The sequence below is a fragment of the Tenrec ecaudatus genome, chromosome 8, assembly GCF_050624435.1.
Source record: "Tenrec ecaudatus isolate mTenEca1 chromosome 8, mTenEca1.hap1, whole genome shotgun sequence".
NCBI classification, from domain to species: Eukaryota; Metazoa; Chordata; class Mammalia; order Afrosoricida; family Tenrecidae; genus Tenrec; species Tenrec ecaudatus.
In genome coordinates, this window is record NC_134537.1 from 159,536,600 (window position 1) to 159,556,621 (window position 20,022).

General features: G+C 50.7%; 1 protein-coding gene across 1 annotated transcript in view; it reads right to left on the reverse strand.

The window, feature by feature from the left end:
- Positions 1-553: 553 nt before the first annotated feature.
- Positions 554-20,022, reverse strand: part of TRIB2 (tribbles pseudokinase 2) — a 30,622-nt gene continuing 11,153 nt past the window's right edge. Inside the window, exon 3 of the mRNA XM_075557093.1 lies at positions 554-3,082. Within this exon, the coding sequence (XP_075413208.1) occupies positions 2,614-3,082 (469 nt within the window). The 3' untranslated portion in view covers positions 554-2,613. The remainder of the gene's footprint in view (positions 3,083-20,022) is intronic.

Here is a 20,022-nt window from a genome sequence, read left to right on the forward strand (position 1 = left end):
ATGATGGAGGGAGGCTGAGCATCTGTTTCTGAATGACAGTCTTTGAAAAGCCTTTCAGTAACAATGCTCTCATCCACAACTCATCTTCTGTTGTGAAGGGGGTCGCGGGAGTCAGATGTCAATGAACAAGAACAAAGTTGTTTGGAAGGATTCGTTCCTGGAGACACAACCCACTGCCAATGAGTCGAGTCTGACTCCCAGTGGCCCTACACGACAGGGTAAGACTGTTCCTTCGTCTCCGGGCCTGGAAATCTGTGTTCTCCCTCAGAGCTGCTGCCAGTGCAGCGAGCAGCCCATCTCAGCAGACGCCAGGGCTCCTATTCAGGGAGACAGTATTCCTCAGTTCATGGCCATAGACCTTTAAGTAAGGAAAGACAGCTTGTGGTGTGTGTGTGTGTGTGTGTGTGTGTGTGTGTGTTCATCGTAGTAACAGTGGTTCACCATTCTCTGAAAGAATGCAGAGAACCTGAGAGATATTGGTTCTTGGTTGTGGTGGGGATAGGCGAGACACAACCAGTTGTGAGAAAATAACCATTTTCCCAAACCCCGGGTCTTTAGTTAAATACGCACGATTTTATTTATTGAAGAGATTAGGACAAAAACATTAAACCAAATGCATGACAAAGCACCAGAGGCCATAGATCCCCACCATGCATATCACCAATCTTTCCTCCTACAACATAGGCTAAAAAAACAGGGGAGAGGGGTGTGAGGATAAGGTCGTTCTTGGCAGAGCACCATCTTCAGAATGGTAAAAAAAAAAAAGAAGAAGAAGAAGAAGAAAAAAAAAAGCAAAACACCTCTCTCCTTTATAGCTTCCATGATCAAAACAGAACCAAGGCCAAATCCACGGCCGCCTTGTCTCCTGATGATGAAGGGTCAAGCCACCCTCATGGGAACGTGAACAACATGGGTCCTGCAGAGCAGGTGTGAAGCATCCAAGGGTCTGCACATACATGCCACACACTAGAATTAAGCACAGATTCAAGTAACATTTACATACTAGAGTCCACGTATTACCTACCCAAAACATGACCATTTCACAAAACATATACAAGCAGTAAAATCCAAACAACTGAGGTACTGGAAACACAAATACTTATGCCGAAAGGTTTCTGTATCATACAGCAATAGAAAAGCAGTAATAAAAAAAATATTTGCCACTCGAAATCAAATCAAGCTATCTAGAAAAGCCAAATGAAAGGTTATTTCGGGGACAGAAATACTCAAACAAGAAAAAAAAATTATAAATGTTAACTACAGCATGTAACATGTCATCCCAAGTCAACCCGTAATTGAAGTACTGGCTTAATACATCACAATGTGACATTTTCCTTAATAAATAGAAGAGTTCTTGAAAATACAAAGGTGCGTATTGGGACAGAGAGCTGCTGTTCTTACTTATCTACGCCTAGCTGTCAGCTTATGATGCCTTCCCACTGTCTATTGAGCGTGTGTTTCAAACCAGAGGGTCTTCCAAGCTAACGGTTCATCTTCCCCAGAACAAAAGAAAATAAACAAACATCAAAATAGCTGCCCTGTATTTTATGTGGGACAACCTGCTTTGTTTCACTAGCATCCAATCAAACAAGGACGAAACGTTGAGTAGATTGGCATGTGGCAAAAGCCGATGGATCTAAGAGCACACTGTTATCTCAGGCCACTATGATCATCTGGGCAAGGAGGAATGGCTGTAATTCAAACCTCACCATTCTGGAGAGAGAGAGAGACGAAGTAACGAAGGAGTTGAATTTCTCTTTTTTTTCTTTCTTCTTCTCCTCCCCTCCCCCGCACCCCACTCTACTTTAAACGAAGATAGCGGTAATGCATCTGGAAGTTTGGCTTCTAATAGCTTCCTGCCACAAACCAATTGACACAGAACAGAATAGTTTGTCAAAGGACAGATTTTCATTCTTTCTTTTTTTTCCCCTTCAGGGAGCAAAGCATTAACATGTTATTTCCTGACCAGGATATGAAATAGTTTATTTAGAAGAACTGATTTGAAGCGAGCCATTAAGAGAGACACAAACTGGACTTTTGTTTTGTTTTCTTTTAGTTTAGCACCCAGGTTGCTTTGTCAGTCTGTGTGCACCGAATTATTTTGAAGTGAACCCCACGAATGATCAGATCGGTGGTTGGCTTGGTTTAAAAAGGAGGAAAAAAAATATCCTTGGCCAATTGTACCTGCCCTGAATCATGACAAGAAGTTGAACGCTAACAGTGCGATGCCAAGATGTGTGTCTGAGGCAGAGACTCGGGCCTGTCAGGATCTACAACTAGTTTTGAACAGAAGAGGAACTAGGGTAGGCGGAAGCGCCCAACTGGCAGGGGTGGACTCCTGGACCCTGGAAGGGCAGAGTAGCCCCATAGTGGCCCCTGTTGCTTAAATGCCACCCATGAGACCTCACCCCAGATCCCAACTGCATCCCGGGCCTCGTGCCCCCATGCTGCATGTTTTGTCTGCTCCTTGAAGGTTTTCCTTCTTTGAAACAAGAAACGTGTGAGTGTGAATGTCTTTCTTGCTACCAAGCGGGCGGTGTGTGTTCCCTGGAAGAACTCCCTCTCGCGCTCCTGGTACCTGGGAAATACCTAGTCTCTCTGTGGGGCGGGAGCTCAGTTAAAGAAGGGGTCCAAGTTCTCCTCCATGTTGACATCCGGCACCAGCTGGTCAGATACTTCCTTAGCACCGTATCCTGAATTCGAGACGCTAAAATCTGTAGAAAACCAAGGATGGTCCAGAATTTCCTGCGAGGTCAGCCGCTCCGAGGGCTCCCGCCGCAGGATGCTACGGATGAGGCACTTGGCCTTGGGGGACAGGGTCTCTGGAATGTTGAATTGGCCACGCCGGATCTTGCTGAAGAGGGAACTGGGTTCAATGTCATGAAACGGGTACCGCCCCACCAACATGGTATACAGCATCACTCCCAGGCTCCACACATCGGCGGCTTTGCCCGAGTAGCTGCCGCTGGTGTTCAAGATCTCCGGGCTCACGTAAGCCGGGCAGCCGTGCTTGTCGGAAAGGGAGTCATCGTCTCCACGCAGGATGTACGCGTCTTCCAGGCTTTCCAGCTTGACCCGGGTCCTGCAAGGAAGGGAGCGAAACATGAGGTTCCAAGGGTGATCTGAGACACAGGAATTCCGTCATTCTCATGTAGCTCTTACTAAATTTAAAACAAAACAGAAATTCCCCCCACCCCCCAAAAAACTGCTACTCCCATTCCTGGGGACCCTACATATGTAGCAAATGAGGTACCCCCGTCCATGGGGACCATACGTGTGTCAGCATGGAGCTGAGCTCCACAGACTTTCCAATGGTTGATTTTTAGAAGGGATATTGCTAGGCTTTGCTTCCAAGATATCTCTGTTGGACTCAAATCATTGACCTGCAGGTTCCCAGACAAACACCGTAACGATGTGTACCACCCAGGAACCCCAATGGCTCCTGATGCGTTCATTCATTCACAAGCCAAGTGGTGTTGACCGAACACCAGCGATGATCTACGAACACCAGCGATGATCTAGACGCCACAGATGAGACTTGGGTCACATAGGTCAACAGTGACAGGTATTTTCTGTGAGCCTTAAATACTAGACGCATACCTTAAAGAAGCAAAAAGTATCAGAGCTAAAATTGTAAACACTCAATTTGTAGAAGGCTATGAAGGACAGTGGGAACCCCAAACCCACCTGCCAAGTATATAGTCAGACCTGCCCACTGGCAGAGCTGCTTTAGTTAAAGGCAAGGGTCCCAAACAGCCATACTCGCAGGAAGAGGCCACCGCAATCTTGATTATGCTGGACAGAACTTGATACTTGGCCAGTCGACGTTGACCTCCCTACAGACACGTCCTAAATTTGTACCAGGTGCAAGCATCTCTTAGTTGTCCCACGAGAGAAAGTTCTTCCCTGGCATTTTGAATGTTAATGGGAGACTTCTCCCACTGACAGAAGTAGGTTCAAAACCTCGTCCACTTGAGGCCCAAATTCTCTTACAAGTCCATCTTCTCTTTCCTAGCATTTCTGCTGATGCCAGCTCTTATCCCACCAACCACACTCCTCGGCGGGTACTTAACACCTTAGTAAAAACCAGTTGCTACAGACTCAGAGTCAGAGGGCGTACCTAAGATACTTCCTTAGCACCATATCCTGAATTCGAGACGCTAAAATCTGTAGAAAACTAAGGAGGGGGTACCTCATTTGCTACATATGTAGGGTTCCCAGGAATGGGAATAACAGACCCTCACGTCTGCCAGAGTAGAACTGTGTTCCCTAGGGGTCTCCACGGCTGGTTTTTCAGAACAAGATCACCAGAACTTTCTTCTGAAGGACCTCTAAGTGGAGTTGAGCTTCCAACATTTTGGTGAGGCTCTGAATGAGGATGCATTTGCAACACCCAGCGGCTCCTTCAATCACTGAACCAGTCCATTGTCTTCAAGTAGATACCAATTCATAGCGACCTTATAGGGCAGTAGTAAACTGCTCCCTAAAGCTGTAAGTCTTTATGACAGCAGGAAGCCTCATCTCCCTCCCACGGAGGGTTCAAAACACTGACCTTGTGGTTAACAGACCCATGTGTAGCCCCCTACTCCATCAGGGCTTTATCTGCATAGGTTATCTTCATTCCCTCTCTCTGTAACCACACTTATGATCTTGATTTCTCATAGTGTGTGTGTGTGTGTGTGTGTGTGTGTGTGTTCTCAAACTACTCACCTGTCCCCAATTTCCTTTTGTCTTGTAAGAATTACTCAAGGAGCCCTGGTGGTACCAAGCACAGTTGTTGAACATGAAGCTGGGAAAGACTGAATCCCCCAGTGGCTCTGTGCGAGAAAAGGCCTGGTAATCTGCTCCCATAAAGATCACAGCCAAGAGGCCTTTCTACTCTGTCACCGGAGGCCACTAGGAGTCAAAATCAATCATTGACAACAAATGGGACTGTAATTATCTCCTTGAAGCGTTGGATAAACATTGGTTTAAACTCTGACCCCCCTGGCAAATAGAAAGAATCTTTACATGCCTTTCTATCTCTAAGGCATGGGTGGTGAGACTTTATCTTACATCCATTGGACATGTTGTCAGGTGAGACTGGTCCCTGAAGAAGGACATCACGCTTGGTCAAGTGTAAGGGCACCGGGAAGAGAAAGTCCTCGGTGAGATGGATTGACACAGTGGCTGCAACAATGGACTCGGGAAGAGGAACGATTGTGGGGGTGGTGTAGGACTGGTCAGTGTTTTGTTCTGTTGCGCAGGGTTGCTGTGGGTGGGAACTGACTTGATATCAATGTATATCTATATAGTTATCTATATATGGCTGGCACCTTCCCCTATAGCGAGAGGAATCTAGCTAAAATGAAACTGATTGCAATTCAATCTCTTCCTGTTTGTTCTTCGAATCTAAAGTGACAGGCGGGGCTGACCCATAGCGGTCTCACTATGTGTTCTGAGACTGGAGAGGAGTCAGCAAAAATGGCAAGGTGTGGAGAAAAGGGAGCCACAGACACAAGCTGTGGAGGCTCTCTCTCTCAAGAGCCTCCCTGTTCCAGCCTGTCCCACATTGCCCCGCCATCAGCAGTTCTCGCCTAGTTTCAGGGGTGAGTCAAACTCCTCGCCTCCGATTTCACGGTCTTCACCATGGTAGAACCAATAATAATCAACCCTCTGCTATGTGACCGTGGCTGGGCCCGTGGAACAAGCACAAGTCTTCGAATCAGAGGATTCTGTCAAAATCCTCCGTGGTGCAGCACATAGCAGCTGATGTCTCCCCCAAGGCTGCAGGTGACCGTGTGGCTTTCTTTAGTCCCCGTCCCCTCTGAATCCCAGCCTCCTTACTGTTCCTGCGGCCTCTGTACTTGTTCTCCTCCGGCCTGAAATCTTCTTCCCCCGGAGGTGCACCACTCACCTCCAGATCTCTGCTCAAATGAGCTCTTCTAAAGAGGCTGCCCAAACATCCTCTATAAAGCACTACGTGCCCACATAACCTGTGTGCCACATCTAAAATCCTGAATGCTTATACGTGAGAGGCAGTAGAATTCTTGTCTTCCATGTAGGAGACTCCAGTTAAGATTCATGGGCAGTGTCCTTCAAGCATTGCCATCACCCAGCTGTCAGTGGGGGCCTGGCATGTTACTGAGAGTCTTCTGACTTACACCCACGATAGAAGTCAGAGTAGAACTGTCTCATTGGGTTTCTAAGACTCTACATTCTGATGAGAGCACACAACCTCATCTTTTTGCTGAGAAGTTAGTGGGCTTGAACCACTGACCTTGTGGTCCAACTAACTCACTATACAACCAGGGTTCTTCATTGTGACTAACAAGCTAAAAAAAAAATTCCAAACTTATTGCTATCTTGTCAACTTGGACCCACAGTGACCCTATAGGACACAGCAAACTGCTGCTTAGGATGTCCAAGGCTCTTAAATCTTTATGGTACCTTCTCTCTCCCAAGAAACTGACCTTGCGGTTATCAGCCCGACATATAACCCCATTCGACCCCCAGCGTTCTTGCTTCATAGCAACGGAGTGGAGGTCCAAAGGAAAGATCTCTGGAGGACATGGTTGACAAATTATCAGGAAGAGACCAGAGTGGGCCGGGTGGTAGATATGGACTCAAGGACTTTGACTCCTTCTGGCTCTGCCATTTGAGGAGATGGCCCTTACGACCCAACGCTCTTTATGGGAATTCAAGTCCAGGCCCCCTTTCCCAACAGCCTTTTCCTTCCAGGTTATAACTCGAGATTCTGATGCTACCCTTCCTGATCCCTGAGTAGCAGTACTCCCCGCAGGCAAAGCCTCCTAGGCCCTTTTCCTGCAAGCCTTCCTCAGGATCGGGTAAATGCTTATGGGGCCCATCTGGTCCATTCAACCCCCCTCGAGGAGTCCTCGGGGGCACAAACAGTGACTGTGCCTGGCTGCTAACCTCAAGGTCAGAAGGGCTCAGGGTTTCCCAGGCTGTTAAATCAAGGGGTGCCAGGGAAGAAAGGCTTGCCTTTGGGAATTCCAGCCAAGGAACCTGCAAGTCAAGCAAAAGCGAGCAGCCAGCAGAGGGAAAGAGAGGCCCGGAAAGGACGGAGGAAAGGAAGCCCGCGCTGCACTCTTCTGACCTTGCCTCCTTCTGGGAACATCCTGAACTTGTTTACATCACCCGCAGGCAAGGGCGATGCGAGCAGACTGGATTGCGTCTTTAAACAAGGACTTTTCGGGACACGCGCCATCTTGGGGAAGCACAGGGGACTCAGGCAAAGCTGGGTCGGAGGGCAGCTCCGGTCCCCAAGGACTTGTACCGCAAGTGCAGCCCAGCTGCTGAACGTCTCTGGGCCTTGGCGTCCTCCTCCGGGAAACGGGGCTACTGTCTCTGGAGCACGTATGCGAAGCGCTCCCACACATGGGGCACCCACACGTGGCAGAGACGGGAGAGGATCGAATGCAGCAATTTCCCCATTCCTGGGGTGCCCCGCGCAAGTCTGGGGATGAGGCATTTCTCACGCCGGAGCCTCTGTGGACCTCGGAATGCACATGCCCCACTGCACAGCCAGGCAGCAGCGGCACTGGGGTTGGTGGTGCAAACTCACTCCCAGGAGCCTCGATCAACAGGCTTGGCGCTCCATTTCCCAGAGGCCACAGTCCAGAGCCCTGTGTCACAGTTCTCCTGGGGACACAGCGTCAGCTTCATCGCACCGGGCACCGAACAGCAGGAGGTGGTTGGCTCCCAAACTGGGCACCGGGTACACACACAAGGTGACGGAATCCGTTTACTCAGGGTGGAGAGAAGGCTGCGTCATGCAAGTCCAGCGCCCAGCAAGGTACCAGACACGGAGGACGTACAAGAAACAGCGGTGGTGGCAGGAAGACCCGTGGAGGCCGGAGCCTGTGCGGGGCAGAAAGCCATCAGAGGAGAACTGGAAAGTTTCCACTAGCACGAGTGGCGGCAAAATGATTAGACTAGCCTCTGTCAAAGGCGGAAAGAAGAGGCGGTGGCAGTGGGTTCCAGCTGTCACAGGACTCACTATAAAATCAGCGATTGCAATAATTAAGAGACGGTCCTCACCATCCTCAAGGCCAGGGCCCAATGGGAGCATAAAAGCAAGCACTCCCTAAGGAGGCAGCTCCAAGTAGATATGAATTCTTGGACCACGATCCTCTCTGGGACCTTTCTACTTACTCCCCCCACCACCTGGGGTGCTGGTCCCCAGCTCACTCCCTTTCATTCGCCTCACTCCCCATTAAAGTGATCAGGATGGGCTTGCAGGAGGAGGAGGCGTTGAGAGGGTCTACAAGAATAAAGATTCCCCAGAGTGACGCAGCGGGGGTGGAGGGTACCCAGCCACCAGGAAAAGCGCTCTGTGTGGAAGGGCTCATCCCCTGCAACTTCGCAGGAGAATGAGCCACCTCCCTGCAAGCCCAAAGCCCCAGGCAAGATGTATTTGGCTAGAGAAGCTGGATCCCTGCATGCCTTCTGCAATCTGTCCCTGGCACAGGATGGCAACAGCCGCCCTGCTTTAGACCTGCTGAATGAACAAGACTCACACATCGGCAGCCTTTGTACTCCACGCCAGCCCAGCCCAGAGCCTTGTGTCACCTGACCCTGGTGCCAGGTGAGGAAGCCCGGACCAGCAGGATGTGGTGTTCCAGTGCAGCTGGCTGGCTGTGGACCCGCTGGCCTTGAAAGTAGGTCCTGTTTCCCCTCTCACAGGCCTCCTTGTACCCTGCCACTGACTCTAACTAGCAACCTGGCCACAGATAAGGGCTTCTTCTCTTGTAGTCTCAGTCTCTCCTCTGTACAATTTACACATGACTACGTGGCCTGACAGGAGCCCTGGCAGTGTAGTGGTTACTCCTTGGGTTGCTAACAGCACGGTCAGGAGTTCTAAACTACCAGCCACTCCATGAGAAAAAGACGCGACTTTCTACTCCCGTAAAGAGTTACTGTCTCAGAAACTCACCACTGGGCAGTTCTACCCTGCCCTGTGAGGTTGCTGTGAGCCAGAACGGACTTGCTGGCAGTGAGTTTGGTTTTGAAGTGGCCTGAAAAGAGTCCTCCTAACTTCAAAATATCTTAACTTCAAATGTTTCTTTTCTTTAATCCTTAAATGACAGTGATTCCAATACTTCCTGTAGGAAATCCTAATCCTAATAGAATTAACAAGAAGCACAATAAAATAACCACCAGGAACTAAGCAGCTATTAGACACTAGGACACACCGGTGTACGGTCTCTCGCTCTGTTCTAAATACTGTAACAGGAGCCCGCAGAGTGAAAGGCCCAGGGCTACCTATCTGGCAATCCCCAAATGGAGACCGCCCACCACATCAGGATGATGCTAATGTGGGTGCGCTCTCCAACAAATGCATCAAGACACCAGCAGCACAGAATGTTACAGTGTTGGAGAAAACAACCTCTTAAAGGGAGACTCTGCATGGAAGGAGATCACGTTGGGCTATTTCAGCATTTCACTGCGTTCAGGATCCCTGCCAGAACAATGGTTACGTGCTTGGTGGCCAACTCACCATCACGTGCAGTATCAAATCACTACCGCGCCGGTGGCAGAATTGTATGCCCATGGATGCGATGCAGAAACTGAGATAGAGGGGGGAGATGGGACTTGTCCATACTACCTGGCAAGTGGCTAAACTCAGATTCCAGCCCTGTTTTCCAGCCTCTACGGCTCATTAATACTCCATTCACTAGATGAAAAATGGCCTACACAAGCAAAGTAGGCTTTGCTTTTAATTAAACCTTGAAGCATCACCCAGGGAGAGCTCTTGACAGGAAGAGATCAGGACAGGGTGGGCCAGGGTGGGGTCGGCTTGAGAGTTCAGCCAGATGAAGTGGGCCTGGCTGGGACAGGAAGCCCGGTAGCCTGCGGTCAGTGAAATTAGAGAAGCCATTGCAGGACTTGGCATTGGGTGGGTCCAGGCAGGCTAAGTGTCAAGCCAGAAAGCCCCGCAGCAGCTAGGCCTAGCGTAGCTCAGCCTGCTCCTGAGAAGCAACCTGGGCTGTTCCTGTCCTCCTGGAGGACAGAGTTCCACCTGGGGGAACTGAGAGAGGGGCGTCCAGGGGTGGGCAATCAGCGTGCAGGATGAACACCAACAGGCAGAACTCGGCTGCTGGGCTGTCCCATGTACGCGCTCCATCATTAAGTCTTTGTTTCGTGCACACACGGGTTTTCCCACCAACCGTCATCTTAATCTGACAGCTAACCTTGCCCCGGTTCCTAAGAGTCTGCGTGGGGAATAGGACTCAATGCCAAGCTTAAAACCCAAGTTCATTGTTATCGAGTCAATCCTAACTCGCAGCAACGCTACATATGGTTTCTGAGACTCTGACGCTTTCGGGAGCAGACGGCCTCCATCTTTCTCACTCAGAGCTGGAGCATGGCAGATCTCATGATTCCCAGCCTAACGCTTAACCTGCATCACCCCTGAACACAGGCTTCAAGTTAACCCACATTAGCTGGGGAGAGGGGCAGGGCAAGCTTCAGTGGCACATTTCAAGGGTGCTCAGGGAGCAGAAACACAGTCCTGAAATCCTCTTGCGGTCCCCCAGCATCTCCGCACAAGCTTGCAGTCTGAGAAAACTGGTTTCCAAAGATAAAGTGTCTGGCTAGGAAGCAGCTGAGCCTGGAAGGAGAAACTCACTCTGACTCAAGAGCCCGGGGGCCTCCCACATCAGCGGGGCTGCCCAGGCTGGAGGATCCACCACCCAAGGCCTCCTGAGGTGCGTGTTCCTTCAGGGTGCTGAGTCATCAAGGCCATGGGAGCCACGTGGAGCGGGGAAGCCACTCCACCTCTGCACGTCCTTCCCACTGCCGGTGGAGAAACCACAGAAGTGCAGCGAGGAGGCCGGCTGCGCAGCAGCGCTGGCAGAGGAAGTCCTCCGTCTCCATAGGAACAGACAGGGAAACCCGACCAGGGTGGCTCAGAACGCCTCATCAATACTCCATTCACTGCCCCCTCCACTGCGTTCAGACTTGGCTCCCGAGGAAGGATACCAACCCAATCAATCGACCAGCTTCCTCAGGCAATCTACAGCTCACTGCGGGGCAGCTCTGCTGGAGAAGGGGTAACTGGGTCTCACCCAGGGAGAGCCGGGATGCCCAGATGCTGCTCAGCCTCCTTCAAGGGTCCAGCCCACTCCTGTGTGGGGTAGCGGGAAGGGCAGGGGGGCTGGGGAAGCAGGACTTAGTCTTCCCAGACCCTGCCAGTTCTTCCAGGGAACTCTCAGGGGACACTATGAAGAGGTCTGTCTGCACAAGTGACCCAGGGGACCAAGGAGGTTCCACTTGCAGAGTGAGTGCTCAAGTGAAGGGAAATCTCCCAGTGATGGTGGAACACACACCGAACAAGTTCAGGACTCAGGAATAGCCTAAGGCTGCTCTCTCTTGTGCTCCCAAGACAGTAAGTCTAGGGTAAGGACCACCCCCATCCTGATAAGGTCTAGGTTAGGTTTCTTTATCTGTAAAATGATAGGGTCAGGGGGTGTTAATCATCCCTCCTCTTCCTCACTCTACCCTCTTTCAGTCCCACTGTTAAGGCCCCAGGTCAACTCCCACCTCCCATGATCACTCATCCATCCATGCTGTTCACTCTCTCCCAGGGTACAATCCTAACCACAGTCCTGCCCGGTGGTGTAGACTTCCTGCCAGGCTGCTCCTGGATTGCAGGTCAAGTCTAGCATCTTGGGTATATGTGGCCGAGGTCCCACACCCCTGATTTCCACTCTCTGCAGCCTTACCTCTGTCCCCTCACAGTTCACCCCCCAGCAGCGCCGTCATCCTACTTTCTAGGCTTTGCTCACAAATTCTCTGGGACCCCTGCTCCCGTCACCTTTACCTTGTCCTACTTCACCCAGAGCAGCCCACGCCCAAACCCAACTCACCGCCATCACATCCACGCCGGCTCATAGTGATACCATAGGACAAAGCACACCTGCCCCGTGGGGCTCTGAGACCGTAACGCTTTAGGGGAGTAGAAGCCCAGTCTTTCTCCTGGGGAGCAGCTGGTGGTTTCTAACGGGTGACCTTGCAGACATCAGCCCAATGCATAACTGCCAGGTCCATCCCCTCCCTAGGACACCTCTCTCTACTTCACACTTGCAGAACGGTCAGCATGAATCCCCTACCATCCCTATCCTGGAGATACCAGGGTCTTGGCACAACAGCAGGCTGTCCAGCAAGATGAACGTGCCCAGCAAGACAAACACTTCCTCCATCACGTGGTATGAAAAGTAGCCCCACACGGTCTCTTCCCTTAGGCAAGGCCTCTCTGCACCGATTCTGGCAGCACTAAAAAACTCAAACCAAACGCTGGCATCGAGTCGATGTCCACTCAGAGTGACCCTGTAGGAGAGGCAGAATTGCTCCTGTGCGTTTCCAAGATTATAACTCTTTACAGGAGTAGAAAGCCTTGTCTTTTCCCGGACAAAAGGCTGGTGGTTTTGAACTGCCGACCTTAAATCAGCACAAGATATAATCACTACACCACCAGGACTCCTACATCTAGCAAGGTAAGTAGTTTAAGTACACAGGAGGTGCTTAATAAATACTTGCGATAAGGTGATTCCCTTGTCTAAGATGCCCCCACCTCCAACAGTCCTTGTATTTAAGCACAATCCCACTAAGACTTTTTATGTCTGGAGTTCACTATATGTAAATAAAAGGCTGGGCTTTATCTTATGAATTAAAGAGATGTGCCCCTCCCCCCCAGTGTCAAATAATGGGAATTTAAAATGTGTTTCCAACCTGATGCATTTGCACCTTCAAAGCAGTTAGGGGATTGGCTTTAGTGCATCAGGGGCTATTCATACATCTCCTCAGTTAATTTGCATATCGTTGCCAAGTACTGTCAGGGCTAAGTCCTCTGCTTGGGATGGGAGACGGAAATATAAACAGACCTCACACTCAAGTTCGCTGGAGAAAACAAAACCCACCCCATCAACAGCGCAAGGGGACACAGTAGGACCGCCCGTGGGGTTGGAAGCTAACGTGGCCCAGTCCCACAGTGACTGTGGCTGCCCAGAGAAAAACCAACGACGACTCTGCTTCCTGAGATTCCAGCAGGCAGGCTCCTCCGGATGCATACTGGCCCTGCCACAAGGCAAGACAAAACACCTCCCACGGCCCGAGGGGTGGGGGGATGGGGTGGGGGGGCAGTATTCGGTCTGCTCCCTGTTTCACGGCAAGGACAGGAAACAGCTGGAAGATGGTCATGTCTTAGCTGTACAAACCCGTCCTCATCTGTGAGACAGTGGTCGACATCGTACCATACTCATATGGTTTCAATCGTCACCTTATCTATGCAGAGGTCTCAAAAATAGGGCGACCCTACCAACTTTTTGAAGTGCCCTCCTACGGGAGATTATGAGCACTCCACACGCACTCTCTGCCACCTGGTCGGACTCTGTAGTTGAAATAAGTGCCCTAGTTTGACTCCTGTAAGCAGATACGGGCTCGGAGACTCACAGGAGCAGTTCTACTCTGTCCTTCAGGATCGAGGATGGAAGAGAGTCAGGACGTGGACTAGTACTCGGTGGCACTACTGTGTCTCCTGGGGCAAGCGGGTTGGTCTTGTTTGGCACTGCCAACCCCCCAGCACCTAGAAGAGCATGCGGTGCCCAAAGTGTTCAGTGCGTATTTGCTGTTGTCGTTAGTTGGCATCCAATCAGCTCTAACTCACGTGACCTTACATGCAGCGGGATGAAACGCTGCCTGGTCCTTCACAACCTGGGGTGAGTTTGAGTTCATCCTTGGGCCTGTCATGGCGGCAATCTGTGTTAGCGACGGATGCCCACCGTCTCGATACTTGACCTACCAGGCTGTCCTTTTGTAAGGAGCAATTCAATGGTTCTCCAGGCAGTGAGGCTATGAGCCTCAATGCCATCAGACCTTGCCTTCAGCCATAACGGTACCATTTGCTTTAGGCACTTGCCCTCTGCAAGGCCCTGCCACATATCTCGTACCTTCTCCCTGTTGCTGAGAAGCTATTTCAGGGGAGGTAGGTCAAGGTCCTACAGCTAAGTAGAGAAATTAAAACAAGACCCCAGTAGATTGCGTTCTATGGATGTGTCCTCATTTGCAGGGCACATCCGCCCAGTGTCACAGTCTGTCTAATGCAGGAGGTGCTCAGGAGCAAAGCATCCAGCGAGATTTCTCACTTCAGAATGCCTCCTCTTTAGCTTACTTTGAGTCACAGGGTCCCGAAGACAATCTCCTGTCTCTAACCCTGGTTAAAAAAGCCCTTCACAGATGAAATTACAGCCTGCCATAGACACCGACAAAGCACTTAAAGAGACACCACCTCTGTAGAAATCACTGAACAAATAAGGGAACAACTGGCTCATTTCTCCAAGATGCCTAACCATGAAAACAGCTCTTTCTGGGGGATTTGCATGTGCTGGTCTTTCCAGGTCCCCATATGGAGCAATGACCTAGATGCTAATGCTCTCCACTTATCTCTGCTTTTCTCATTCTGTCACCTGCTTTTCATCTGGGCTGTGGCAGCCCCAGGAGGAGATTATCCTTTGTCCACTCAACAAAGAGGGGTGCTCCCCCGCCCCCACACACCAGAGCAGTAAGTATGGGGGAGAGGGCCGCTGTGTGCATGATGCTCCCAGGCCAGTAGGGGCCAGGGGGGCAGCCAGAGAAACACACTGCAGCTGGAACACAGCGGAGTGTGCTGGGAAGGAGGCTGGCTTGCAGGGCCCAGGGAGTGGGATCAGTAACTTACCCAGCCTGAGAGATGATGGGGAAACAAGCCTTCCCCCAAAGTTGACTGAGCCTGAATAGATGCAAGGGCTACACACACATAAGGCGGCTGAGGTACTAGCTCAGATTCATGACACACACCCTGTCATGGCACGTGGCCATTGGGGCTTTAGGTTTTCTCATTAGTAGATCACCAGGCCTATCTTCTGAGGCAACTCCGACTGGACTCAAACCTCCCACCTTGCAGTTAGAAAAGTGGGGCATATTAAAAGGCATGCATATCCCCCAGGGTCTCCTCAACATAAAAAATAAAGTTGAAAAGTAGTCCTAAGCTATAAAAAGCCTACAACTTAAAATAATGGAAATGTCTATCAATAAATGACAAACGCATCCAGTCTCCCGGGCTCTGACTGCTGCCTTCTGCACTCTGTGAGATACATATGGAAACCGGAAAAGAAGCGGCTTCCGGGTGAAGGTAACGGGAGACCTGGGAAAGGAAAGAGCTGACATCCTGTGGGCAGAGGGGACAGGCCTCCTGGCAGGGGGAGTAGACTGGGAAGATGGCAGGTATTACAACTGAAAGCCCCAGGGCCAGGAGCCTTCTGGGTCCCAAAGTTTCCCTCCTGCAGAAGCTGGCACAAATTGGTATCCACAAAGCAGAGGAAATGAAACCGGTGACGTCAAGAGATACAGATCTTCTAACCTAAGAAGAAACAAGCAGACAGGCGTGGCTGGGAGTTCACCTGGGCAATGCCTGTGCTAAAAACTGTCAGCATTGACGACTTTTGATTGGGGTCAAGGCAGGGAGCAAGGGGTGGCAAAGAACCTTGTCCCCAGGGAGAAGCAAAAGCAAGCTGAGAAGCCGACAAAGGCCTTTCTGGAGGTCACATTTTAATTCTACTCATCCCAAGGCTGGCAGCTGCTTAAAAGGCTTATTGCATCCTGGACAGTCAGCTCCCTGGTCCTGCATCGCCTCAGAGGGCCAGGGCCAAGTGCAGAGGAGGCTCAGCAAAGCAGCAGGGAGCAGTGGCAGATCCTGGGCCAATCAGTGTGCTCCTTTGCATCAGGTTATTCAAGTCTATGAGCAGAGTCCTCTAGCTAGTTCCGCTGTACAGAGGAGGCAGTCCTCCTTGTCAAGATTAAGTTTACCCAAAGGTGTGAGATCTGAATCCAGACTCCAAGTCTACTCTGGAGCAGCTCGCATTCGCCCATCTGCAGGCCCCTTCCCGGAGAGCTCACAGGGAAACATGGGCCCCACAGAATGGGCTGACAAAGCAGATCACGCTAATGTCACAGCAGGGTCAGGGAGGCGGGGATGGGAGGGGAGGAGGGGGCACCGGGCAAACCACATGAGGGTTGGACACAGCTCTCTAATCGGATTCCAGGGCCCCCACCTGCAGGCTGGCACCATCTACGCGCACACATCTTAGACGTTACTACCTGAACTGGAGGCGCCAAGGGAAATTCAGTCATGCTTGGGGTTCAGTCAGTCTTCAAAGAACCCTGAGGGTTTTTTTCACTTTCCATAGTGCAAATTGAAGGCACTGCCCTCATGGACCAGAAGGAGAGGCAGCAGCAGCAGCAGCAGCAGCATGGGCTGGAGGGACACAGCAGCCGGGATCAGGCACCTAGCTTCTTTGAAATCTCTTGTGTACACCTTTCTGAAAAAGATGAGGCTTCCTGCTCCCGGAAAAAGTTACAGATATACAAATCTAGGGTTGCTATGCGATGGAATTCACGCTACGACAATGTGTGTTGTTTGGGGGTTTTTTTACTCTGGTGTTAGTGAGCATCTTCAATGGGTAAATCCCCTTGTATGCACATCTTCCTGTAAGTCTCTGCACCTCTGGGCCATAAGTTTCACATCTGTTGCACACGACTTGTTGACTTCCTTCACACCAATGATTCCTTGAACATAACTGAATCAGAGCAAGTGAGAGGAGGATGCGGTCCAATTCTGAAACCCTACTATATAAGGGCTGTAGTTTTTGTGGAAAAAGGCTGCCCCAGAGAAGGACCTCCTTCTTCAGATTTGACCCCTTGCTCTGCTCACCCATCCCAATACCTGTCATCTAAAGCTGACTATCGGGGGGGAGAGGCTGCCACTTACCGAATGCCTGTGTAGCTCTGTGCGTCACACGGTCAGCTCAACCACTGCTCACATCCACCCTCCAGGGACGGTTTTATTATTTCTAGTTTGAAGCCGCACAGGCCCGTTAAAAGAACGATGCGAGAGCAGGTAGCAGATTCACCAATGCAAGTTAAAATCAAGAAGGCCCTGAGTTGCTGGCAGTCAAACCTAGTGGCGAATACGCCAACTGGCCTTGGATGTTTCTAGGATCTTGTTTGTCACCTGTGTATAAAGCTTACACAGCTACTGGGGGAAACTAGACTCAAGATGCTCAGCATCTCACGGAGAGCCACCGAGCAAGAGTTACAGGCAGTGCAGGATGGGAATCTGCAAAGGGAGCCTATTTTCTGAGGGAGCACATCTCGTCTTGGGCACATCTCTCTGTAACAACCTTTGCAGTTTTCAAACTTGGTGCTTGAAAGCTTGCTGGGGCCCTGCTAGCACTGATTGGGCAATGACAGAATCAAAGAAATCCAGAGGGCCATGTGTCCACCTGGGACAGTTGTTAGATTCTGATCCATATCACTAGGATGGAATTGCAAACATCCAGTAAGGTGTCAACCAAGGATAAGTGGGTTAGAAGCCCTGATGAAGGAGTCAATCAGCAGACAGTTCTCACTTCAAGATTGTGAAAGAACAAGAAGTGAATCCACAAGAGCTGATTACTTGACACTCCCCAAAGCAGCACTGCCCCACGTTTCTTCCACGCTGTTTCCTCGTTAGTTAGGGAGCAATGACTCCACACTCGAACTTTTCCAGTTCTTTCCCACTTAGCCCATTGTATCTGTCTTGCAAGAAGGACATCCAGCATGCTCCTTAGAGGCAAGGGTGGTGAGACTCCGTCTGATAGACTTTGGACATGTTGTCAGGAGAGTCCAGTCCTTGGAGAAGGACATGGAGTTTGGTAAAGCAGAGGGGCAGCCTAAAAGAGGAAGGGCCTCAAGGAGATGGAGGGACACAGTGGCAGCAACAATGGGCTCACACACAGGAACAACAGGGTGGCACAGGTCTGGGCAGCATTTGTTCTGATGGCCAGAGGATCGCCATGGTTCACAATCAACTCAATGGCACCTGACAGCAATCATATCCTAGAATACTGCTTTATTCTACAGAGAAAAGGAAGCGTTAGCCCTTTGGGCATTGACAGGATGGAAAGCCAATGAAATGCAGGCCACCAGCATCGCTGTCTCAGTGAGCCCTTAGGTCCCCCGACTCTTGTTCTCACACTGTCTTCCAGGGAATGCTATGTTGCACATAGGCCACGTGGGCTACAGAAGTAGACTCTGCCCCGATTCAAGCTAGAAGACATTGCTTCCTTCACAAGATTTATACTTGGATGAAAAGTAACTATGGTTCCACTCAGGGAATTTAGAACACCCTTGAAAAGGGAAGCCATCATCTGAGAACTGCTCAGACACAGACCCTGCACCCATTCTGGAATGGCAAGCCCACCGGGACCCCACCTGGCAAGGGGCAGAGAAAAAGCTCGGGAGTGCCATGCTATAGTGACTTGATCACCAAACCAGCTGTGTGACTCGGAGTACAGTCACACAAACTTGGGGAGGCCCAGTTCGCTCACAGATACAATGGGGTCCTTGTCAGGCTCCTGGGCCATCGCATGGGGCTGGAACAAACCTCAACATGGCCCAGGAGGCCACAGGCAGGGCTGCATGGACAAAGGTTCTCAGACAAGCAGGGAAGGGATGGCAGTGAGCTTCCTATCGGTCACGAACACATTCTTTTTTTTTCCCCACTGGGGAATGCACTGCTCTTTAAGATTAAAAGGAATTTGGCATCTTTTTCTCCAGTGAATTGCTCTGGCGTAATACTCAGGCCTGCCGTCCCTTTCCGGTTCTTTCTGCAGAGGGTCATGCTCTTTCACAAAAGTCGAATCCAAGAGCACCAGACTGATGATCCGTTCCTGCGCTGGAGGCTTCCAGCTCCTCAGCGTTGCTCCCGTGGGTCCGAGGACTCTGGGGATGCCTGCTTTTCCACTTCTCAGCCCTCTTAAACAGCACCATTGATTCTCGGAGGACAATCCCTGGTGCAGGAAGGTGGGGAAACTGAGGTGGCCCCTCAATTCCTCCAGATAGCAGTGGGCCCTGGGGCAAAGCCCCTCACCACTGCATCTCTACTCCCTGGATGGCGGAAGGAGAGGATGGAAGCAAAGAGCCCGTCACCACGGGAGTCCACTTTTGCTGCACTGCTCTGTGCCTCGAGGCCCTCTGCCTTATTTTGGCTCACTTCACAAAGATCTATTTCACTACACGTGCAACCCCTCGGCACACTCCCTGCACAGAGCTGATGCCTGGAACTCCCTCCCATCTATGATGCTCTATTCAAACACGCAAAGCTCTGGGAGAGAAGGCACGTTTGTCTCATGGATGCATGAGAGCTGCCTGACAGGGGAACATACATGAGCTTAGCTCTCCTCCTCGGTCACCCAGAGTCTTTTCCATGCCACCTCGCCTATGCAAGGGAGAGGCTGTCACTCACTTCCCCCCATGTATAGAAAGAATTAAATAAGATACATAATCACCTCGTTGTAAGAAGTCATCAAGGACTATCTCTAATCTTTGCTGTTACAGCTATTACATCTCCAAGAATGGCAGGCTACAGCGAGGCAAAGATGGTATTCCAGTCAGGGTTCGATTGGGGATGGTGGGTGGGGTAGCTATAGCTTCCAAATGACAATCATCAAAGATGTGCACAGTCCGACGGCTAGAACTCAGCAAACCCGTTGTGGTTCCTCAGTGTCGTCGCTGCTCAGTCACAGAGAGCTAAGAAGCAGAGCAGAACTGCCCCATAGGTTTTTCTAGGTTACAATCTCCAGGGATGCAGTTCTTCTCTGGAGTGGCTGGTAGGTTTTCCACTGCCCTTTCAACTGGCAGCCAAAGACTTTAACTATCATGCCACCAGGTAACCTCTCAAAAGACTCACAGGCAATGTCAAAAGAGCAATGGTACTAAGAGAAGGTAGGCAGGTAGGCCAAGAGAAGGCCAACCTCCACAATATCACAAGGGGATTAACTCGCAAACCAGGGTAACAGCTCCCTTGGAGAAGATCTGGACTCACAGAATCGGAGCAGATCTGCACCTCCGAGGGATTCCAAGGGCTGGGTTTTCCGAATCACCAGGAGCTTCTTCCGAGCCACCTCTGGTGGACTAGAACTGCCAGCTTTTAGTTAGCAGCAG